Source organism: Argiope bruennichi, chromosome 5 (genome assembly GCF_947563725.1).
Source record: "Argiope bruennichi chromosome 5, qqArgBrue1.1, whole genome shotgun sequence".
NCBI classification, from domain to species: Eukaryota; Metazoa; Arthropoda; class Arachnida; order Araneae; family Araneidae; genus Argiope; species Argiope bruennichi.
Genome location: NC_079155.1, coordinates 79,048,509 through 79,073,990, shown reverse-complemented (window position 1 = coordinate 79,073,990; position 25,482 = coordinate 79,048,509). Strand labels below are relative to the sequence as shown.

Below are 25,482 nucleotides of genomic sequence, written 5' to 3'. Positions count from 1 at the left end.
TAATTTTTTCAGTAATGCTTTTATTGATTGTCTCAAACAACAAAAACATATTACTTTACGTCATTCAAAACATATTTCTAAATTGAAGTAAATACCTCTCTAGACGGTGTAAAAATTAGCAGTTGGGCCACGATTAAAGTGGACACTTTATATAGTTTTCATGAGTGTTTAAACAGGGTGTCAATTTACTAAATGATATGTCCACGAAAAGATGACTTTCAATAAAAAGTTGCATTTGAAAAAGAAAGTAATATAAAATGAAAGAATCTTGGACAAATATGAATTTGAAAAGTTTTTTTCTAAAGTGTAGAGTGACATTGCTTTTTAAATTCTTGTAAATGGCTATCTAAATTTAACTTGAAAACAAAAGTCTCATGGATTTTAACAGTAACTACAGATATTATGTGAAATATTATAAATAAAAATTCTTATCCATATCTTGCTTAGCCATTTTATACAATGGTTAAAGGATTTCAAGCACTGATGACAACACACATTAGTTTTGTGACAATCATTTTACCTTTCTTTGTAGCTATCCCGTACCCTTTGCTGTCAAGTAAGCCTCCAATCTGAGTCAAATCGCACTCTCTTTCGGATAAGTATTCGATAGAGGCGGATTCCATGAAAAAGGCGTAGTTGCCCTGCTTCACCTTTTTCTTGCCCATATCACTGCTTTTGACTAAGTTGGTTGGATCACTCTTCATAGCTTCCCACATTTCTGCATAGAGCGGTATCTTTGAATCCTAAAGAACAATTCAGACAATTTCCATTACTTTATTATTTAATTAATATTTATTAATAAATAATTATTTTAAGCAATATGCATAAAGAAATAATTACATATACAAGGTTTTGAAGCATTAAATATCATTAGTTGAGAATAATAGTGGCGAAAATTTGAAATTCTTATTCTGGAGAAAATAGTGCCATTTTTTTCTATGCGGCATTTGTTGCCCTTTAGAAGCAAATAGTTCAAACATTATTTTGTCTCTTTTGCATTTAAGAAAAATTCTTATAGGTGATATTTAACAGTCTTAAATTAAAAATCGATTTTAAAAAAATATCTCAACTTTCATTCTAAAAATCCTGGTTTTCAATCGGCCATAAGAATTGGCTTGCAACTGTTTTTGCTGGATTTATCGGTACAAATTCCTGATATGGCATGACGTGGCAGTTCCCAAGCAAAATTTAAATACTATATATCCTCACACCCAAATGAATTCAAAGCATGTATTTCAGATTTTTTTTTTTTTAATTTTGTTGAAATACCCAAAATAAAGATAAATGTGGAGTAAAATAAAATTCTAAATACAACAATTTTTATTTTTTTAATTATTAAAAAAGTAGTTAATGGTAATTTTTAGTACCCTTTTAAAAATAAGCACTAAAATAACAACAGAATATTAATATATATATAATATATTGCTTGTGAATCCTCCCTATTATTTCAAAATTAAAATAAAATAATAAAGACTTTCATATCAAAATCTGGCTGACGAATAGTATGTGCCAGCGAGAAATTGCTCAGAGGTTTAAGAAAACAAATTTAAATCTTAGACAAAGTAAAAAAGAAATTATAAAATATATCCCTGTTAACTTTTCTATAAGTAGGACACTGGGTGTTAAAGAGCTATGATAATCTTACTATAAAACATACTCGAAAATATTGAATTATTTATGATTTGTAAAAATTTATATATATTTCTTTTAAAAAGTACAAATTAAAAAAAGGAAAAGTAAATGCAATTGAATCTCTCATATTTTTATTATAATGGACCATAAGCTAAGCATTGTCTCATCTTTTAAGTGCAGGAATGTCGCAGGATGCCCATAAAACAGTTATTTGGCTATTTGAATATTTTGTTTAGGCAAATATGAACTAAACTTTGAAAATTGACTGTCAATGCAATTCATTTTAACTTTTTATATATCAACCTCTTTATCCTTGTGAGTTTAGGAATATTGAGAAATTAATTATTAATAGACTTCATGATGTTAAGTATGAAGTGCTCTGTAAAATGGGTGTCATCCTTGTGACCAATGAAAGGTGCGTAAGGCGGTCATCGCACAAACAAAAAAGAAACTTCAATTTTTCTTCTGAACTCGCTCGTTGTTTACAAAAGTTATAAAAATTTGTGCTCTTTCCTCGAACTAGAAATAACATTTATTACATTATTATTATTATCATATACTACAAGGGCTGTTCAATTGAATGAAGACTTTATTCAAAGTATACACCATAAGCCTGAGCACAACGATCCCATTGACTAACGAACCGAAGGATTCCTTGCTCCCAGAATTCCTGCGGCCGTGGCGAGATCCAGTCCTTTACAGTGTCCTAGAGTTCGCCCTCCGAGTTGAAGCGCTTCCCTTTCAGATGTTTATTCAGGGGACCAAACACATGAAAATCACAGAGCGACATGTCCAGGCTGTAGGGCGGATGGTCGAGCTGCTCCCACTTGAAATTGGCCAGTTCCGCGTGTGTGACCCTGGAGAGTGTGGACGTGCGTTATCATGGAGCAGAGCACACGCTCCGTGAGTAGCACCGGTCTTTTGTTCTTAATGGACCTACATAGTCTTCGGGGTGTCTCAAAATACACATCGGAGTTAATGGTTCTTCTGTGCTCGAGGAATTCAATAAATAGCGTCAATTGGACGGCGCTCTTTATAAGAGCCTCTGCTCTCTCCTGCGTATGCTTCGATCTACACCGGAGACTCCAATCGCATCCCTAGATTTCTCTCTACGTTCTCCGATAGCGGCATAAGCAAATATGTTAACGGTTACGTTGTTACGACGTTTCGTACTTTTTCATTTGAACATCCCTTGTATTATTATAGTTAAATATATACTACATTTACTATATAAATTTACTATTATAGTTTTACTATTATTGAGCCTCTATTTTTCAATTTCAACCTGCAATAATTTCGAATTGTAGGACAAAAAATTTTTTTTTTAAATAATCAAGAAAAATGTATTTCTTGAGAACAAATTGACTTACAAAAAGAAAACGAATAACAATAATAAACTTTTTAAAACATTTCTAAATTGAAAAAATATATTTGGAAACACGTATTCTAACGATATACTTCAAAGAAAGCTCTTGTGGTCCCACTATCGACGCATCCGTATTTAATCTTCTTTTGTTTGGCCAGTTCCATAGCGCTGTTGAAAGGATAGATGGCTCTTTCGACTGTCAAGAAAGCGGCTAGATTAGCGGTGTAAGATGATACCATGATGAGAGTGAAAAAATTCCAGAAACTGGCAGCCGTTCGAGTTGAAAAGGCTCTGAAATGAAGTAATGTTTTGAAAGAATTTATAGAATGAATATGCTTTTAGAGTTTTAGAAAAAAAATATATTTATCTGGCGAATTTGAAATAAAAATTTCACCAGTCGATGTCATACGAATTAAAAAATATTTTAAGACATCAAACTACAAACGATGAATAAGCATTAAAATTTATTAATATTTTTCAATTATTTCATTTATTTGGCGTAAAGAAAATCAAATGACTTAGTTAAAATAATATCGCTTTATTCACGTATTTCTAATGTAGAAAATTATTTAATTATTTAAGACAAGAGTTTCTTAAAATTGAACCAGTTTTTATGAAGTTGGCTAATAGTTCAATAATACAAACGGCTGTTTTCTGTTGTTGTTTTTTTTATTATTAAATTCTATGTTTGCCAAAAATAATGAGTTCAATGCGTAGAAAATTATTCAAATTAAATTGGTTTCAAAATTATTTTTATAAATACTTCTTTTAGAGCATGTCAAATCATTGGAGTGTGGAAACACAGGAAAAGATCCCTAAAAAAAGCGTGACCTGGTCAAAGTTGGCTTGCGGGAAGTTGAAACATAATTAATGCAACAAAAATTACTTTTAGCTATTTTCTGCGTTGCCATATGGGGGTAATAAATATTTTAGTTATATTTCTGTTACTTTCTATAGCAAATTCGTTGGTACTATCAATATAATTAATTATTTGGCTGGTTAAAAGCAGATATATAAAAAGGTTTAATAAGTAAATAACTCTTAACTCATTCTTGATCTCAAGATAATTATTTTCAATCCTGCAAAAGATCTTTTTGCAGGGGCAACAGTAAAAATGTTATATATGTTACGGTCAATATGAATAATCGGTTATTATTAATACTAACCGGTTTGGTTAGTATTAATAATAACCGATTATTCATATTGACCGTAACGTATAGTACAATTCATAGAAACTATTATTATATCACTGCAATTAATATCGCCTTTGTAACATTTGAAAAGATATTCTTCACTCGGTTTGTGAATATTATCCGAATTAAATAAAACACTGTATAGTGTCTAATATTTTTTTACAAATTCTGAATGCTTTCTTAAAAGTGATATTGGCACTTTCAGTCAAGACATAGAATTGTGTAATCGGTGCTAGTTCTTTACAAGTGTAATGAGATTCAATGAACTCAACTTAGCTTTGGTTTGGTGGATGTAAATATCATAATAATATTCAATTGTAAATAAGTATGCATAGTGGCGTAGCAAAATCTGGTGGCGCCTGGTGTGGAGTTTTAAACTATCGCCTTATTATGTCCAAAAAATATTGAGGAATTTTTTTTCAATTGTTTAAGTAAAAATGGCATAATGTTAGTTATTTTATCGAGAATTTTTACGAATGAAGAAAAACAAGTAAATTTTAAATATTATACTAGTTCACTGTTAAATGCAAGAAATCTTTTTTCATAATAATAGTACCTGATACACATTTTATTATTATTATTATACAATTAATGAAAACACAATTAATTTTCTGGCATTTGCCTCTAATTCAGGAAACTGTATTTTAACATGAAAATTAAAAGCTCTCCTTTCAACTTTTATATTCTTTAGCAGTTGCATTACTCTATCTTCTCTTTTGGATAATAGATGGCGATGCTTGAATAGGTACGCTTCCCATAGTGCATTGCGATTGTAATGAAATGAGATGATATGCTGTTCTGTTGAAGTGCACACGTGAATGTCTTGTCTTTTCTTTCGTGTTTGTTTAGTGTGAAATGTGATTATTAAAGAAATGTTCCTGAAAACATACGTCCTGTTGCTTCCACTGCACTGATCATAATGATCTACATTCCATCACATTCTACAATTTTTGAAATTACGTCATCAAAATCATTATTTATATTTCTATTCTACTTTTATTTAACAAAATGACTAGATTGGAGACTCGTGATAGCTTTATAATTGATCTGAGATTATTTTTAATTAGTTTGAATTTCTAAAAGCTCCTCTCACAAGATGGAGCAGAAACAGAGAAAATTAATGAAACTTTTAATGTTTAAGTGTGGTTTGAAACAGACACCCTCAATCTATGCACCACATAATAAATTATTAACAACACAAAATCACATCGTTTATCTGCAATTCTGTACAATTAGATATTATAAAAGACCTTGTACATTATTCCACGTGCTATTTTATAAAACAAAAAGGCATAATGATACAAAACCATTAATTTTTTTTGTCACCTCCTGAAAGATGATACCAGATGTCAACCACTTTTCTAAGAAAATCAGAGATTTCAAAATCGTATTGATACCGATTAATATAAAAAAAATACAAGTAAAGCATTTTCCTTTTGTCGAAGCAGTCTATCAGTCGATAGTCCTTGTATATCTAGCTTCCTCTGATTGCTCCAGTTGATTTTATTTAACCCCATATTTAGATATATGTTGGGCAGCAAATTTTTAATTATTCGTGGAACTATTCGTTTAATTATTCGTAATGCTTTATCTCCTTACCGTTTAGATCAATAAAATCAAGAATTAACTTTAAATAATAATGCCATCATGAATACATGACTATTGAATAGATTGAAAACTCAGAATTAAAAATGAATTTAATACAATGAATGGTTTCCGTTTGCAATAAATAACCAAAACTCCAATGTCATGGTGCCACAAAATCATTTTATAATGACCACTTACGTCGGAATGAGATCTGATCCTTGTTGCATGATGGAGCCAATGTTGAACCAGAAACTGTTCCTCAGATTAAAAGTGTTTTCCACCACAATATCGTCTTGGCGACAAGGATGGGGATTGATCCATTCGTAAGGGGTGAGTCTCCCTACCAAAAAAGTGACGATGCTGACTGCGAAAACGGTAATCATGAGGTAGGTCCAAACCTCTACAGAAAATGGGGAAAGAAAGGAAAATAGGGAGGTGACCTTGGTGGTGGGCTTCTGGTACAAAATGCTGATGCCAGTGTTCATGAAGGGCAAAGTAAAATCTACAGCCTTCTCTCTTTTGGAGTTGATGCTAAGACCTGCCACAGCCATATCTGCTTTCTAGAAATGTGCGACAAATAAAAAAAATTTACCCTTGAATAGTTTTAATAATTTATGAAAATATATTTTAATACTGAATAAAATGAAATGCTATTTATGATTTCTGATTAATGAATGAAAAAAATATGCTTAAAAATTATCTTTCTCACTGTTGAGCCATCTCACCCAATTCAAAGCACTTTATAAAAGATATTTCATGAGTAAGCTATACACTTGCCAAAAAATGAGTTTCGTTTCAAAGTTTTCCATATATTTTGCGATTTTTCTTAATAAATTCAATTGGGGGGGGGCAGATAATAAATGTGAAATTTCTATCTTTGTATTGTGTGATCTCATTATTCGATTTTAATTAAACTTAAATATCATTTTGTGTTTCCTTTTTCTCGAAAGGCTTTTAATTTCGATACTTCAAAAATCTGTAATATTAAGCAAATATAGTTTACATAAATTTTTATAGTAGAATATGACATTAATTTATAATGTCTCTCTTGAAAATAGTACATTTTAGTAATGTCTCTCATACTGTCTTAGGCATTAGTTTTATATTCCAGCCAATCAAATGTCATTCTTTTGCTCAAAAAATAACAATATGTTTTGAGTTTTGCCTTTTACACAAGTTAACGGTTTTCCAAAATTTATTTGAAATTATATAAAATATGTAATATTCTATGGGGTATCTGATATATCAATATTTATTTCATACTTTATCCCAGGTTATATTTTTATTCAACGCCGTAATATCTATTTCTATTGCCAAGTGATAGAATTTAAATAAATGCCATCATTGTCAATACATTTTTGTAAACGCTTTGGCCTAATGTGCACAAATTTTATTAAAATCCACGAAGGACTGCATATGGAAGATTGTATATACTCTCCTTAAATTCATCGCCATTCTTAGATAATTTAGAAAATTATTTCTTCATCCAAACCCATAAGAAAAAGCCTCAATCTGACAGGTTTGTCCAATTACCAATACTTTTTTCTCTAAAAAATGAATATCTACTTAATCAAGAAAAATATATTGATCATATACTATGCAACTTTTTCTTCCAGGTCTGATGAAAAACGTAACTTTCTAAATTCGTCCAAGAACTATTGATGCACTTAAGTAAAGAAGCCATAATGTTTAAAACAGTCTTTATCCATGGTATGTTTATAAAAGTTGTCAATTATATATCAAAGAGTTTAAAGAAATGTATTGACAAGGTGGGTGCTTTGAATTCTGAGAGGGATCATATGTAAAGGCAATAAATGATCTTGAAGCATCAATTTACATACTTATTACACCAAATATAATTAAAATAGGTAGCTATATATCAGATCACCTATTATCTAATATATGCAATTTGTTTCTCATTAGTTAATTAACATAAATATAATAATATTTAATAAAGGAAATAAATTTTATGCAGGGTAGCCATAAAATAACTTTTCTTATTTGGAAGCATCTGCAGTTAATTAAATTAAATTAAATTTCATATACAGGCTGTGAAATGTATGAGAAGATGAATTTAGCAAAAAAAGGGGTGAGAAAGTTACCAATGAAATAGTTTATAACAAATTTAAGAGTATCCCATTGAAAATGCAACCCAAATATTGATTAATATAAAATATTTTCTATGAGTTTCATATTGTATTTTATTCATTTCTTCAAGCTGCAATTTTTCAGCACTCAAATATTAATAGAATTTAGCATAACGCGTGATCGGTGTGTGTGCGGTATGGATTTTAGTGTTTCCTCAAAATTTCTCCTATCGGTGACATTTGTTACTTTTTTTCTTTTGGGGGGATAATAGGGGGGAGTAGTTTTATCTTTACAAGTTATTGACAGTCTATAGATGAAATTTTATTCCTTTTCATTCATTTGTTTTAACTGCAAATTCCTTCAAACAGGGAAAATTATCTTACCTCCATCTTGCATTTTATTCTGTGTTTTCTTTCATGCACTTAATAATAATTATAAAAATTGAAAACTTTCTTCTATTATTCCTCTTTAAAAAAACACTAGATCTGGTAATTCTAAACTTACTCCTTGCATAACTTCTCCTATCACTCCTGTCCACATTCCGTTCTTCTCTTTCCCAAATTCTTCATCTTTGACGAGTCTGATCTCGTATTTGAAGTTAAGGATTTTAGATAACTCCTCTATGAGATCAATACAAAAGCCTTCGTATTGGTCGTTGCCATGCAGCTTCCTCGTAGAATTCACCAGCATGACGTGAGGCTTGTCCTGCAGGTAAATCAAATGATATTCAATTTAATCAACATTGATTTTAACACTGAAATAATGGTTATGTTTTGATAAGAAATTCGATTTTTTCAATAAAAAATCATTTTCTTCCTTTAGTCCTTTTATATAATATGTAATTGATTAGGGATCATTTCCATCAGGATTGACTAATTTATAATATTTCCGATGTTTTTTATAGAGTGATGATGTCAAAATTCAATTTAAAATTGAAAACCATTTAAAATTTAATTCTGTATATAAATATTTACTATCTATTTAGGTGAGAGATTCAAAGCAAGGATGCTGATTTGGGAGACTTTCAAACCACTACACAATCCAAAGAGATTTTTTCTGTATCAGAATGTACTGTATGGAAGGCACTAGCCTCTCAAAAAATTTCCGTTTCATTTTTTCTAACAACTTGCACGATCCATCAAAACTCCTTTTTGCATATTTTTCTCATAGAAACATTATTAACTATTTGAAATCTATAGAATATGTGTTTTTACTACCAACAGAATTAGGAATCACGAGTGATTAAACGGTGCTCAAACATCACATTGATTAATACTTTTTCTCAACAATGTCATTTCAAAAAGACATAATCAGAAAGAAGCACTGAAATGATTGAATTCACGACATATCGTCCACCAAAATGCGCCGATATCTGCTTGAAAATTCATTTTTGGTCATTAAGTTTCTTTTAAGAAAAATAGGAAAACTTTAAATACCTTCTCATATTCCCCTCGATAAAACAAAAGTCTAAATAAAATTACCTTATTATCGATGTGATCTCGTTTTATCAAAGTAGCTTGAAAATAAAACATCTATTCTATGGTTCAAAGTCAAAAAAATTTCTGAAAATTAGTACTTTTAAATATTTTTATTTTAAAACGCCTAGTGTTCTGATGATTCTTTCTCTGACTCATAGATTTCAACCCCACCGTTATTCCACTTTTCCCTGTACAATAATTGCTTAAGAGTAGTAAACTAATATTAATTTTTTTTGTCCTTTTTAGGTCCAAACATAACAATAATTACTTTGCAAGGCGAATCTTTATTTAATCGTATCAAATGCCATTTGTTACTCTTGCCTTGACAAATCAACAAGTTAGTTCCTTGAAATGAATGTCATAATTTCCTCATTCAACTTACAAAGATACACCTTGTCTGCCTTTTCGTGTATGAATCTTGAATATAAATACGGCTTTAAGTAATGGTAGCCAATATTGTTTCTCTTATCGCCAAAAAATTCTTTTCTTTGCATAACCAGTAGAAATAGACTCCTCGAAACTTTCTCGCAAAGGTCTTATAATCCGCCAGGCATAAAATTGTTGACATTGGATAAGGTTACCAATACTTTGTCTGATATTGTATAGCGAAGTTATAAAATATAGATGGATCTTTGGTGTGAATTTAGCATTTTTATTGAATCTATTCTATGAATATGCCTTTTTTCCTGACCGATTGAAAGTAGAATTTGGCACTAAGTACAGTTGTAGTAGTAGTCATTGCTTTGATGATTTTTTTCCATTGATATCCATGCGAAAGTACAACCTACAGATACTCAACCTGTCGACGGATTTTGTTCATCTATAATCTATATTTTGAAAAATCTATTTTTTAAATTATAAAACTGTGTACTAAATTTTATCATTCTAGCTGTTTACATTTTGTTCATCGAGTTCACTAAATCCACATAATAATTAAGCTCAAAGTGTTTTTGAATTATCTTATTCACAGACAGGCATAATTCTCAAAAATATGTTTTTCGAACTCAAGGAGAATCTGTAACATAGAGATCCTACAAAATACCATGTACGATTACAATAATTTTTCTATAATTCGTGTACGAGATAAAAAATCATTCTTGTAACGGTGTTGCAACATGTAGGCAACTTGACATGACCTTTCATGAAGCAAAATGTTTAGACTGAAAATTATTATAGCATCATCTGTCCATTCGGGAGTGGAATCAGTTGTCTAATAGTTAAACTTATGTTACACTCATTTTTATTTACAATATAGCTCCAATAAAGCTAGTAAAAGAATTCTATTTGGGTTACTACCACTACTTCCAATTAACGTAATATTTCGACATTCGAAGAGTGAAAACTAATTTTTTCAAAAAATTGCAAATTATGAATGAAATGCTTGTAACAGAAATGTGTTAAAAACAATATTTTCATCTTATATTGTTTCAATGGCATATATATTACATAGTTGATTTGTTATTGATTTTAACGATTTCATATCAGCAAGATTTTAAAAAACCTATTGATTGCATCTTTGTGTTTGAAAGCCAATGTTTATTTATACTAATATAAATGTGCAGTTTTTTTTTTTAAATCTTCGCAAATTTAAATAAATACATTAATCAAGTATTTCAATGATTTATTTGTATCAATACATCATAAAATAGTTGATTTACCTTTATAGTTGTTACAATTAAAGTACGTTGAGTGGAAGAATCTTCCAATCCCACGTATCGTGTTATATTCACAATTTGACCAGGTAACATCTCGCCCATCTACGCAAAGAAAGAAGAAAACATTGAATGACTTTGATTAAAATGATCACAATCAAGAATTTTACACATTATTTTACTAACTTTCTTTGTTTCATGTTTATAAAGATAGAATTTTCTAATTAATATTTCATTTATTCCCTTATGTATAAAGTTTTTCATCAAATATACCATATTCGTACAAAAAAAAAACCACTATTGCAAAGGTCGAAGTTGAAAAATTTATTTCATCATCTCTTTAAACACAGTAACATTTTTTTTAAATTCTATATGAATTTAGAAAAATGTAAAGCTTTGAAACACAGTCTTTGAATTTTTCTGAAAAGGCAAGGAAAGTATAAATATGCTGTATACATGTGTAAAGATTTTTTCTTATCTATATATTTAGCGATTAAATTCAATCTACTTCGAATTCCTTGCAATGCAAATATCTTTACATAATGCCAAATAGAACAAATCGGGTAAAATATTACATTTTATTACAACGGGGATTTTCCGTTTTCTTCCTTGACAGCGTTATCTTCGTCTTTATTTTAAACGTATGAGAGAAACAGTAATTGTAATGTATTCTCTTGAAGACTCAAAATAGAACACATTTTGAATGAATTGGTATGCATTGACCACTTGAAATTCTAAGCAAACCTTATTGAATAGTATTAAATATCCTATCATTACAATTTTGAATTAATAATTCATTACTTATTATCTTATTATCATCACTTATTATTAGTTTTAAAAGGGGATAACAGAGGAGCTTCGGGCTACAATCAAATACATATTTCCTCATGCTTGAAAAAGGTTATCACGGTTTTCTATTCAATATAATAAAACCCTTTTTTGTTAAGAGTCTAACTAAACGTTGAAATTTCCAATTGGCCTTAATACCCAAATATAATTTAGTTCTTTTAAATTCCCCTACATTTTTCTATGAATGAACATAATGCATTAGAAGATGGTACCTTATAAATATCATAAAGCATGCATCAAATGCTTTTACAATCACTAATATTAATATTAAAATATAATAAAAAATAAAAAGGCTCTATTAATAGCTTATAATTCTGTTCGAGTGGTTCTAACAATATCTTTGCAAAGACAAAACCATTGTTCTTGCATCAGAAAAATTCAAATCAAACCTAACAATATATTTTTTGAATGAACACGTTATATGGAAAGTGAATGCATTACAAATTAGATGAAAAAAAGATTTTTTAGAAACTAAATTTGTGCTATTTGAAAATATTGCTCTCAATTCCATTATGTCACTTTATTATACAAATATCTTCAGAAATATATATAATTTACTTTTAAAAATAATTCAAATATATAAAAGATAAATATCTTTATTTACTTTATATTCGAATTTAAATACTTTTAAGATAAAAAGAAATCTTTAGTTCCCTTAATTTTTTTCTGATAAAGTATTGATCCTTTAGTTATGAGAGATGAAGATGTATATATTAACAAACCTTCACAAGTCCTTCTTCAGTGAGATGCATCAAATCCAACTGGAACATGGAACGTACCCCTTGCCCATTAAAAGTGATACCTCCTGTTATTCCAAGTATATTGCTCTGAAAGGGAAGAAATAATGGCCTTCTAAAAAAAACATTTCTATGGCGCACTGAAAGAAGTTACACGCAAATATTGTCTGCAATTCATACAGCAAAAAAAGAGAAATGAAGAAAAACAATATTTATAATGGTATGTTTCCAATAGTGATTACGGGCAATTCATAAAGCCCTCATTCTGTTTCTAGCTCTGTACCGTCCGATGTATCTAAATTCTGGGATTGCTGTGAATGGTAATATGGGTACTATGGTTAGCTACAAAATATCCAAAACCAGCCTATGCATCAATTCTTTTGTATAAAGCATTCCCGATAGCTGGAAGAGTAATTAACACTACTGCACCATTGTTACACATTTCAAGGAAATGAAAACCCATTTATTTGTACGTATACTCATCATCATCCTAATTAAGAATAACCTGTGGAGATTAACTACAGACATATACTCATAAATCCTCCAAACTGTGGGCCGTCCAGTGCATTTGACTGACCAGATGCTGCCTTAGTACATCGGATTGGATGCTTAAACCAATTTCAAAACAGCCATCATCAACCACTCCTACAGAATGTGTGATCAATCAACGGCGTGTAGCCAACAAGACCACACTATTGTTATATTCTCCAAAGAAGCCAAACTTTGTTTACGTATTAGACGACTTCTATTAGATAATTGCTACTTCAAATTTATCATGTTTATTTAATTTCCTTCCAATGCATATCCATAATTCAGCTAGAACTACAACGTGGCTTTAACAACTTGGTGGCTGATTTTAATTTCAAACGGACAAGTGTATCTATTGAGATGGAGAAAGATTTCGAAAGGACAAGAAATAATAGAAATTTTAATAAATCCACTAGTGTTGAACTCGGTATAGATCTTCTTTTTATTGATATATCTTCAATCGTGTGTTAAATGAATGGAACAGGGCTAGATTTTGCAAACTTTATCTTAACTTATGAAAATAGATTCGTCTGATATCAGACAATTTTTAGGTCACACGTAACAAGACGTCAAAGTTAGACCACAATCTCCTCGTTGATTTCAAAATATATCTCATTTCTGTTTTTGAAAAAAAAAATGCCAATAACGTTCAGCCGCTCATCTTATCACCATGAAATCTTGCTATTGCTCTGTGTAGCGTTTCTGATTTGGCAAATTAGGCAGCTCCCTAGGTCCACTTAACTGAGGAGGAAACGCATGCAGGTCGATTAAAAAGATGTTATTAACGTATTTGCCAAATAAATAAATTTGTAAACATACAAAATATATATTTTATATATTTGAATACTTTGTCAAATATAATTGATCAGCTTACGATTTTATTATTCATTTAATTATTGAAATACAAAGTGTCCCAAAAAAGTAGGTAAGCGTTTATTTCTTTAAATATTACACCTATAGACATAATGTACATTGTCTAAAACCGTAAAATACGTGAAGATGCCGCTGGCTCTACCGTGTGTGGACATCATAATTCACATAATATATTCCATTATTTATTTTGATTTTAAATTCATTGAATTTCTAAACTAGAACCATACATTTTATAGTAATGTGAAACAAACTTGCTGTCAAGCTATCATGCCTCTGCTCTATTAATCAGAGAAATTTTTCTTACCGATTTCATGTAGTTTATAAGACTTGTTCCGTCTGTCCCTTTCTTGACACCACCGAAGCAAGAAATGGTGGGGAATTCCTCCACCTCTTTTCCCACGTCCAGCTGTTCCAATGCTGATATGAACAGGTGCACCGCATCGAACATCAATGCTGTTTCTGTCTGAAACAAAGCGAATAGATATCATTCAGAATAGAATTTTTTCCTTCACTTTCAATAGAAAATTTATTAATTTTTTAAAGTGATTTCAAACAAAATAAAAATGCATTTAATATATTATTATAATTTCCTTTAAAAAAGCCCAAATAGCTGATATAAGCAGGTGGCTTTAGATTTCTAAAACTTTTGAATGGAATTAGAATTAAATTATATACTAAATTCTATCAATCCAACTTCCTTCGATTAATTTATATTCGAATCGCAGGACATAAAGACTTCCTAGAAATAGATTTCTTTCAAAATTTGATAGAAATCTACAAAATTAGTGTAAAGACTGTATACTAAATTTCCTTTGTCTAATTCAAAGTTTTTTTAGTTATCTTGTTTATAAACAGATAATAAGGTATATATATAATTATATAAATTATAAGGTATATAATTATAAGATTTATAGCTCCAAAAATGCTTTTTTCGTGCTTAGGGATGTATGAAACGTGGAGATCCATCAAAATTTGACGATTATAACACATTCTCTTTGTATACTTTGTATAGGAAAAAGTAAAAATCACACAGAGATTTCTTTCACGACGTCGTGGTGCTAAGAATTCTTTTTTTTTCTTTAAGGCGAAGTTGCCATAAATTAACCCAGCGTTTGGAAATCTCTTGCAAACTCTTCATTTAAGTTGCAAACTCTGGAAGGAATGATTCCTGGGAACTGCAATGCAACACCTAGGCATTAATACACTTGGTATTATGCTGACACAAACGACAGCAAAATATATCTTTAGAATTCATCATTGCAAGAGATTCCACTCCATATCAGCCATATTGCCAAGTAGGGTATCGGATTGATTCGGAGAAGCTAGCAACAAATAGTTCTTACATCACGGGAGATAAAAAGAAATAAAAAAGAAGCAGAGGAAGAGAAGCTTAAAGCAGAATTACACTTAATCATGAAATGCTGCGTCTGTTTTGAATGTCTCAAGTTTTTGATACCTATGATACCTCAAAAAGATGCTCATCTGGGAACCGCTGAAACATAGGTTTGTGCCATATTTAGAAATCGTGAAAAATAAAGGTACTTGGAATCTTTCATTTATTCAGATTTAGAAAAATTAAATTAGGCTTCAAAAACCACTAAAAACACTTGAGTAATATTAATATAAAATAACATTGAAAGAGTAATTAAAATTTAGATGTACTTGCCCGTATGCCATGTGTCAACCCTTTCCGGTAATTGTAAGGTCGCCTGGCCATGCTTTCAATGAGTTGATGGTAATCGTTGTAGGAATCTTGTACCAAGCGAAAACCAGTGAGGTTGCATTTAGCGTATTTGAAATCACTCAAATCAATGGTATGGAAATCCTGTTAAAAACAAATAGTTTCTTCATTTTACATAAAAGATTTTCAGATAAAATACATTTTATTTTAGGGAACTAAATAAAAATGAGGATTTAATAAGGGAAAAAAAAGCAAATTTGTTTTAGTTGTAATTCATGGTTTATTATTTTATTTATTTTTGCTAAAGATGTATTTAAAGATTTTCAACTCATTTCTGTATTAGCGAATTTTTTTCTTCTTATCAGCGATTTCACTTTAGAAATATTTGAAATAGTATGTTCATTTTCCGTATATGTGTTTCGAGTCTTCTCTTCATTCAAAAGTAAAGATTAGCAATTTTTCCCTTTCATATTAATATTGTTGCTTATTTCGCATTTAGAAATTTTAATACTATACATTTCTCAATGTTTTAGCGTTATGGAATAGGAACATTTTGCTTCGGAAAGCAGAAAAATATATTCTTAAATTCATCGCTTATTTACAGCGAAATTTGATGTATAAATTAAAAGCAGACAGACGATATTTTTCATTTCAATTATCAAACTTGTGCCAACAATTTTTTTTCCGAAACATTTGCTTTTCGTAACTTTTTTATCAATTCATTCTAAAAATGTATAAATAACTTCTGTATATTTAAATATGTTAGAAGCGTAGTCAGGACTCTTAAACTAACCATAGTTTTGGGCGACATAAGTTTCCCAATATTGTCAACTCGAATCGGCAATGATTACATTTTAACGGGCAGATTTGCATGCAGTGTTTATGCTCTTTATATGCACGGAATTCTATAAATACTCTGTTTTATACTATGGTGTTTTGTGATTATAAGTAATACAAAAGCATTTCAGTCTCAGAAAACCTGAAACAGCACAACGAATAAAAGAATCCCTGAGTCTCTTACCAAGGAAGTTATCAGGTATTGCTGATTTTCAGTCATCATGCCAACTTGCTGGGCCTAAATAATAAATTAGAAATAAATTTTTAAAAAGGATTCATTGATAAAAAACAATTTAAAAATGCTTTAGACTGTAAAAATATTTTACTTGTTTTAGAACGTCAAAGAGTATCTCTCTGCCTACGTCAAGCACTATCTTATTGTCTACTTTGAGATTGTGGAAATCTTTCTTCAGATTCCAAAATACCTTTCGGTAAGGAATGCTGTCATCCAAGGAATATAACCGCACTCCCCATTTATTTTTTTCGGCTTCTTTCAAGAAATTCTGCAATCGTATTATTCCTAAAAATAAAAATGTTCAAAAGTTACGAGTAAGCTTTAAAATTTCAGAGAGTTGGTTGTCCCCCTTTCTCAAAATTAATTTTCTTTTCTGGTAAAATTATATCTTTTACACTGTGGCAGAACTAACAGAGTTTTAGACAAACGATGTTTTGGATATGCTAGGACTTAAAAGGGATTTATCAGTTATTTCAAGTACAAAATTTTTTTACCGATATGCGAAGATACATTATTTCAGTAAAAATAAATTGGAGGTTTCATATATATTTATTGGCTTAGAAGGGGAATACTACAGACTTTTCATTTGCCTAAAAAAACATTTTTTTCTAAATTAAATATAAATACCATGAATTAAATTACTTCTGTAATACGATCGACTATGATTTTTAGTCTAATATTCCTTCATATATCTTGAACTATTATGATATAAAGTGTTATATTTGTGTTCCTTCTAATATTTAATGAGTTTATTGCCAATTTGGAGAATCTTTTATGGCCATTTATGCTAAGATGAGGCTTTATATGTAATCCTTCGACCAATGTAGTTTATTTGTAACATACTTTCACCCACAAGTCAGTATAGATCGAAGATACTTATTTTCACCAAACTTTTATATTAATTTTTTATTACTTAAATCACTTTATAATTTCTCTTTTATCAATATATTAATTCTATTTCTTTTAAAATTTACTGAACTGTATTACAAGCGATGTAGCACGGGTTTTCAAGTAAAAATGTTTAACATCATTTTTTTTATATATACATAGTAATAAGAAATCAGAAGTTTATTTCAAAGTTCAAATGATATATATATATATATATATATATATATATATATATATATATATATATAAGTAACCAATCTAAAGTAAGAAATAGTTTGAAAACGAAACTAAAATGAAAATGAAACAAAACAGTTTCGAAATCGCAACTAAAATTTATTACCTATTCAAACTAAAACCAAAAAAGAACTTCATAGTATTTAGAGAGCTCAATTGCAGCTACTTCTAAAACACAGATGAATTGATACAAAAGTATTAGAATCAAGTTAATAGGAAAATCAAAAAAACCAAATAAAAATTAAACCAAAAAAATTATAAAAAATATTAAAAAAATATAAAAAAGAATCCGGCCTTAAGACTTTTTCAAGGGTCACCCTCAGGCAGGGATTCAAAGAAAGGGATTTTTTCTGTGAGGAAAGGCAGACATTTGTCTAATAATGATTTCGTGACCCGAAAATCCCCTGAAATTATGCCCAAGAGATATACCATTTTAACAGAAAGGAAAATACAAAACAACAAATTAGAAGAAAATAATCACTACAAAGTAAAAATACAATAACAAAAATAACAATAAAAACAAAAAATAGCACTAAAGGAAAAAACGAAAAGGCCAGAACATACCATCAACAGTCAAGGAAATTTTAAGCTATCGATTGCGATTCCCGCTTTTTAAAAAACTAACGGTAAATTATGTAAACAAATGTAGGCTCCCAGCGCCATCTATTGAGTGATCTAATATGCAAGGAAAGTTCTATTTTTATTTAAGCCAAAGGATTAATCCCAAACCATACCTTGTTTAATTAAAAAATTGACATTACAGTAATTTCTAGGAAATTCATTTTTAATTAAATTTTTAAGGAGGTTGTTTGATGCTTCAATATAGGAATTTTTATTATTGCAAACCATTTTGATCCTATTAACTTGTGAGAAAATTAGATTTTTGAAAATTTTAGAGTTTAGATTGGAATGGTAGTTACATAGTTTTGTTATTTTAAAGTTGAAATCATCCCTTTTATCGTATATACCAACAATTGTTTTATCATTAGCAATTTCGATTTTTAAATCCAGAAAGGTAGCCTCAAGTTGATTTTTATTTGTATCTGTTAGAATTAAATCTTTTGGATAGCAATTAGTAATAATATTAGTATTGTCGAAGTTAATCAAAAGTAGGTTATCAATATATCTCCACCCGTTTATGAAATTATATTTAATTATTTTTTTCTCATAGTAATGTAGGAAAATATTAGCTAAAGCACTTGAGAAAGCTTTTCCCATTGGAATGCCCTTGACTTGTTTATAAAAATTAATACCATTAAAAACGTAATTTTCAGTAATATTAAAATTACATAACTCAAGCCAGTTATTTTTAGGAATGATATTTTCATTTAAATATTCGCCATATATAAAAGTGCAGACCTTTATTAATTTTTCATGAGGTAGATTAGTGTATAATTTTTCGAAATCAAAAGTATTAAGTTTATTAATGTTGTTATCTTTAAGAAAATCCAGAACTTCTTTGTTACTAGAAATAATAAAGTTGTCTTCATTTTTTATTTTGTTCAGGATAATTTTTAAGTATTTAAAGAAATGTTTACCCGTATAGTAATTATAACTGCCAGTGCTACAGGTTACGAATCTGAATTTTAATAGATTTTTATGAAATTTAACTGTTGGGAATAATTAAGGATAGTTAAGAGAGCAAGTCTTAGTTTTGGTTTTTTTTGCGAAAGCTAGCATTCTTTTATCTAATTCCTTTTTCCCGGTGTTTTTAACATATAAGTTGCATTAGAGTTATTTTCATTAATTAAAAGTTCTTTATAATAATATGTACAAATTAAACAGAAATTATTTGCTGATTTATCTATTACTGTAATAACAAATTTTTCTTTGAAATTTTTTATTTCGTTTTTTAATGTTAAACTAAAATAAATCCCACGTTCTTTAGATCTGTCAAAATCGGTATTCATTTTTATTTTAATTTCCTTTAAAATTCTCACTTTCCATTCCCCGAAACCTTCCGCAGGCCAATGGTATTTTCTAGATAATTTAGCAATAAAAACATCCAAATCATTACCAATAGAAATCAAAGTTTTGTTATGGTTTATTTTTTCTCTTAATCTAAATTTTGTTCCTCTTCCCATCAAATCTCTTAAAGAGTTGGATTCAATAATTTTTAAATTACCTGTAATAATATGACCTTTATCAATATCTATAAAATCTTTATATTTTTCTTTGTTACAGTAACAATCTGTTTTATTTATTTTATCTAAATTTTTGCTATAGTAATTATAATTACAAATTTTTTTCGTTAAAGTTGAAGTGTAACTAAACGCTATTGATACAGTGGTTTTATCTGCAAGAGGAAAAAATATATTATTATTATTATGTATAATTTTGGGTAATTTTAGATATTCGAAATAAATATCCAAGAATTTAATCACACAGTATTCTTTGTAAACATTATTTTTATTATTAAAAAGTAAATCGTTTTTTCCAATGTTAAGTTTACATTTAATAAGATCTAGAATAATACATTTTGTGTACGAATTTTTAAACTCTAATTCCCCGAATTTATTATTTAAAAACCATTTAGCTTTATTATTTCTAAGACCAAAAATGTATTTCCTAATTTTGAGAATGTTTTCACTATTGTGTTCCAGATTACAGTAATTTTGAAATTCCTCAAATATAATTTGAAAATTGCCTTCTTTCCCTTTACCTCTTTTAAATCTTTTAGAAAAGTTATCTCTATTTAGAAAATTTTTAAATATGTTAAATTTGTTATAAATGCAATTATTGTTTAAATCTGCATAACCTTCCCCATTTAATTTACTATTGAAACCATAAGGAAATAAAGTTTTCAGGTTGCAAATATAAATGTTTTCCAGATCTAATCTTTTGTTTAATTCGTTAATATTGTCTTCTAGAATGTAGATATTAATATTGTTAAAGTTATGGTTTGTTTAATTCGTTAATATTGTCCATTAGCAGATAAGGAGCAGATCAAAAATGAAAACTCAAAATTACAAATATTCTGTAAAAACAAAAATTTGATTTATCTCCTTAATTGTTCAGAATGTAATTTAAAATATATTGGCCAAACTAGCACCGAGCTTAATTTAAGAATTAACAATCACTGATCCGATATAAAAAAAACTTCATAAAAAATAGGACCACTGACTTCGAACTGGAGCATTTTCAAAACCATAACTTTAACAATAGTAAAGCAGCAACTTATTTTCTTACTGGATAATTATTCTTTAGTAGTATATTAAACCTCTTTTTAGTAATATTTTTAAAGTAACCAATTTTGCCTTTTATTTATATATTTTTAGCAGATATGTGTTAGAGAAATTTATTTTCTACATACAGACAATTTTGGCAAGTAAAAAACCGAGGAAAAATGCATTTATCAAAAAAACGTATTCAACATAAAAAGAAAAAGGGGAAAAGTTTAAACAGAACAAAATAGAGAAAAGATTCACATTAAAAATAATGAAAAACCACTCATTTGTTACTAAAAAAATAAACTGGATAAATTCTTTTTAATTCGCTTTAATTTCCGTCTATGTTAACGCTTCTTCTTTGTAACAGTATAGCAGCGGCTCATAAGTTGTACATCTAAAGAAGACACGAATCTAAACAATTCCTACGAAATAGACTTCCAATTCCAAAATAAAAACGAGAATTTTATCTTTTGCTCTTCTGTTGATTATCTGAAGTTCATACAATGGCCATAACATGTGTAATAAATCAAAGTACTAGAAGCAACTTAATGAAATAGTTTTACCTAAATGTTCAACTGTATATTACATAATAACGAAGTCTTAAGAAACGCTTTTACCATAATTTCCTTCGTAGACGAGCGAGAAGTTCTGCCACCCTAAATGCTTCACCATGGTGACGAAAGATTCGCTGAGGACACTCGGGGATGGATGCAAATTAATGGAAAGATCATCCCTTCTATTCTTATAATCCCAGCGAGTCTCAACATGAGGGACTTCGACTTCATCGCAGATAGACCCAACATGCAAGCTCGTCAGGTGATCCTGTGGACCGAAGATCGCTGCCACGCCCATTTCCAGAAGACCACACACTGAGAAAACCAAGAAAATTAGATAAATTTCATGAGCATGTAAAATGAAGAGTTCTCAGGTTCGTAAATTTTAGGATTCGGAATAATTCTTGATTTATTTCTTATTATCGTTTTTTTTTCCAGTAAAACAATATCTGAATTTCAATCGAATTAGTCAAATAAGGAAGATAAAAAAAAAGTGTTTAAACTATGTTTTTTGAAAAGTTTTTAATTCTGTTTCAATTAATTAAACAAAAAGAATTAATTTTTAGAATTTCGGTATAAGAAGATGTATAAATCTGAAAGGCATTAATTGAAAATTATATGTTCATTTTCGTATTCAGAAATCCTCCACGCTTTTGTGCATGCATCATTTGTATTTATTTTTCCAAAAAAATAAAAAATAAAAATAGGATGATGGGATAGGATTTTTATGTTTAGCAATAGGGTGAAGTCTGATTATTCGAGGATTTAAGAGGCGTGAAAATCGCTCTTTTTTCTGCGGACCAACCCTTAGCGAAGTACAATTTTCGAAAAGTGCTTGCCTTAGGATCCTAAAACGAATAATCCGAATAAAAAGACTTAAAATTTAAATTTAAAGAAAGCAATTTTAGATTGTTATCGATTTAATGCTGTAAAAGCAAATTGTCATTGCCTAAAATGAATAATATAAATGAAAACAGAAATTTAAACAAAAACGCCTTTGATTGTTACAAATTTAATACTTTAAAAATAAATTTATTTAAAAGCGACAATTCTTTAAAGTTTTGGAAGATAATATTTGTCTAATACTGTATATAATTTAAAAAATGTAAATTTTAAAAATTATTATAAAAGATAAAAGATACTTTTATTATCAGCCTTATATTTCTAATTTAATACCCTTTATGAACATGCTCGTAGTGTTTAATTAAAGTTCGTTCTACTAATTGTCTGTAAATATTAAATATAGTTTTATGAATCAAGTTTTTATTGAATATTTTCTCACTAGCATTTCGACATTTTTCTAAAGGAACCAGTTGCGCTTTTAAAGTAAAGTGTTCACATTATTTCTTCTTCACCATCGCTTAAGTGTTAAATACGGACAATTTATCTGTTTTTTTCTTCAATTGCGAATATTGTCAAATAATCTTCGAAAGAGAATTCTGATTTTCAAGCAATTCCAGACTTATTCAATATCTAAAGCAGCATAATCAAAGATTTTCATCGTATTAATTTAAAAATTTGTCAAGAAAAAGATTACGAATGAATCGGGAATGTGATAAAGCAATTCATAAATGAGAATCATATAATTCATAATTTATTGTAATTAAATATGTGATCAATATTATACAATGGAAAAGCGAGGGACATTATAATTTCTCTTTGTGCACAACCCCATTCCTTTTCATTTCATTTTATTTCAAAAAATTTATAGGTAGATTTTCTTCTCAAACTAGTAGAAAAAAATGCCTGTAACTACTATCAAAATAGTTTAATATTTTTTAAAACTAACTATTTGAAACTATATGTAATGAAACTATGCAAAGTAATTTTCAACAAGTGGCAACCAATAAAATCTTTGGTCGCGTTTAATATTTCGCTTCTTTTCCTTTACTTTTAAAAATAGCGCTAGGATGAAAAAAAAAGTTGGATTAAATGTTAAATAACTCTTCGCAACTTCCTTGCCAACAGGGTTTTTTATATAACTTCACGTAAGTACTCAACAGGTGCTCGCATTTAAAGATTTAAAATGTGACGCCTAAAAAGTCGCTTTTACCATCACATTTTCTTTTACTTCAAAAAATAGCCTGCAAATTCACTTTTGAGATATTTTTGGAATCCCTCAAACATATGTCGTTTTATTTTATTTTTATTTTTATTATTTTTGCTAGCTTTTACCCGCGCTTATCTGCTGTTTCTTCCATAAACTTGTTTTAAATGAGAAACAGAAAGAAGAAATGAAGAAACGAAGAAGAGGAACATGTTCCCCTTCGTACTATTTGGCATGCACTGCTGAAACGATCGCTCCGAAGATCAGCATGAAACCTACTCATCTTTCATTTCTTCTTTGCCGTTGCTTTTTTAGAGGGGGAGGGAGAACAGATGTACAGAGATAATTTACGACATGTGTCGGCATTCGTTTGATGGTTTCAAACTTCCGATTTAAAAAAAAAAAAAATAAGAAGAGGGTTTGCATTTATTTATCGAAGTAAAGTAAACATGGCTTAAGAAAATCCCTGCTGAAGATTTACGTTAATAAAGCAAATGTTTACTAAGGATTTGCATAGACTTCAGCTACTTATTCGAAGCGGAATTCCAACGTAGTTTTTAGTATTAAAATTTAATCAAACCATTTAAATTAAATATTATGGGAATAGAAGGTATGATTCCGAAAAATTAAGGTTCACTTGCTGATGAGAATTGAGTGATAGATATATAACCATCAATGAATAACCGCCATTTCTGACTAGATGGTTCGCTACCAACGAGTGGGTAATTTCTAATAAATCTTAATCTTAATAGCTTGATGTTCACTAATTTTTCAAAAAAAAAAAATTAAGCATCAAATTTTGGTAAAAATCATAGTCATAGAATGTTAATAGATTCACATTTATTCTGTTTATTATATACATGGAACTTAATAGCGGAGTTAAGTCCGAGGATATCATTATTCCATTAAAAACGAAATTGTCGTCTCTTCCGGTTGCACGTTATCTTTTACTGTGATGTGATTTCACTTCATTATTTTTAATGTAACCTGTAAAAATAACAAACAGAATCTTTTTAACATCGATTTCAACAATAGGAAAAAAAACACAAAATTGAAGACTTAATGAAACAATAACAACAGTTTGACTTTTAGTTAAAAAAATGATTATCTACTTTTGAAAAATGTTGTTTTTGACGAATTATCCTATTTCAGGAAACCCTATGAGGCAATTTAATCATTGGAAAGAGAAGTTTTAAAAAAAATCAGACAAGACCATTTTTATTTATTTATTTATTTAGTTATTTTTTACTTTTAATATGATATAAGTGTGATTTTTGAGTTATAACATTATCAGAAGTTACGGCAAAAAAAAAAAAAGGGCCCAAAATTTTATTTTAAGTTATCTCTCTGTTGCGCACATTCCCATCTTCCTAAGTATATTTTTTCAAAATTTAGCAGTTGTAAATCAAACAGTAACAACAGCATACAAATGATATATATGATTATTCAGTAAAATCCACATTTTGAATTTATTTTATTCTTGATAGAATGCTAAAAAAATCACAAAAAATGGCGAAGATTAAGTTTTACCTAAATAAACAAAAACAATGTTGTGCTAAATCGATTGCCTCTCCATGTTTGTGAATGAGCAAAAGAAACTTTTGGGTAAATTAAAATCACGAGTATTGCAGAATTCTCTGACTATATCATATTTTTTAGTTTTTTCAAAAGACCAAATCTTTCAGGATTGTTGATATTTTTTTTCATTCATTCATAGTAATGAAATGAAAAGTATGGCTACGAGAGAATAATAATTTTACAACTGTTAGATAATAAACAATCATACTAAATGTCATCTACACACTTTCTTCACCATCAATTTGAATTTTATTACAAATAATAAGTTGCTCAAA

At 29.1% G+C, this 25,482-nt stretch overlaps 1 protein-coding gene across 1 annotated transcript in view; it reads right to left on the bottom strand.

Moving 5' to 3' along the window:
* Positions 1 to 25,482, bottom strand: part of LOC129969536 (glutamate receptor ionotropic, kainate 2-like) — a 46,883-nt gene that overhangs the window by 3,398 nt on the left and 18,003 nt on the right. The window contains exons 3-13 of the mRNA XM_056084147.1: positions 21,646 to 21,897; positions 16,828 to 17,021; positions 16,686 to 16,739; positions 15,646 to 15,808; positions 14,288 to 14,442; positions 12,568 to 12,672; positions 11,003 to 11,101; positions 8,371 to 8,571; positions 5,977 to 6,338; positions 3,091 to 3,289; positions 521 to 743 (exon numbers count right to left, since the gene is read on the bottom strand). Of these exons, the coding sequence (XP_055940122.1) occupies positions 521 to 743; positions 3,091 to 3,289; positions 5,977 to 6,338; positions 8,371 to 8,571; positions 11,003 to 11,101; positions 12,568 to 12,672; positions 14,288 to 14,442; positions 15,646 to 15,808; positions 16,686 to 16,739; positions 16,828 to 17,021; positions 21,646 to 21,897 (2,007 nt within the window). The remainder of the gene's footprint in view (positions 1 to 520; positions 744 to 3,090; positions 3,290 to 5,976; positions 6,339 to 8,370; positions 8,572 to 11,002; positions 11,102 to 12,567; positions 12,673 to 14,287; positions 14,443 to 15,645; positions 15,809 to 16,685; positions 16,740 to 16,827; positions 17,022 to 21,645; positions 21,898 to 25,482) is intronic.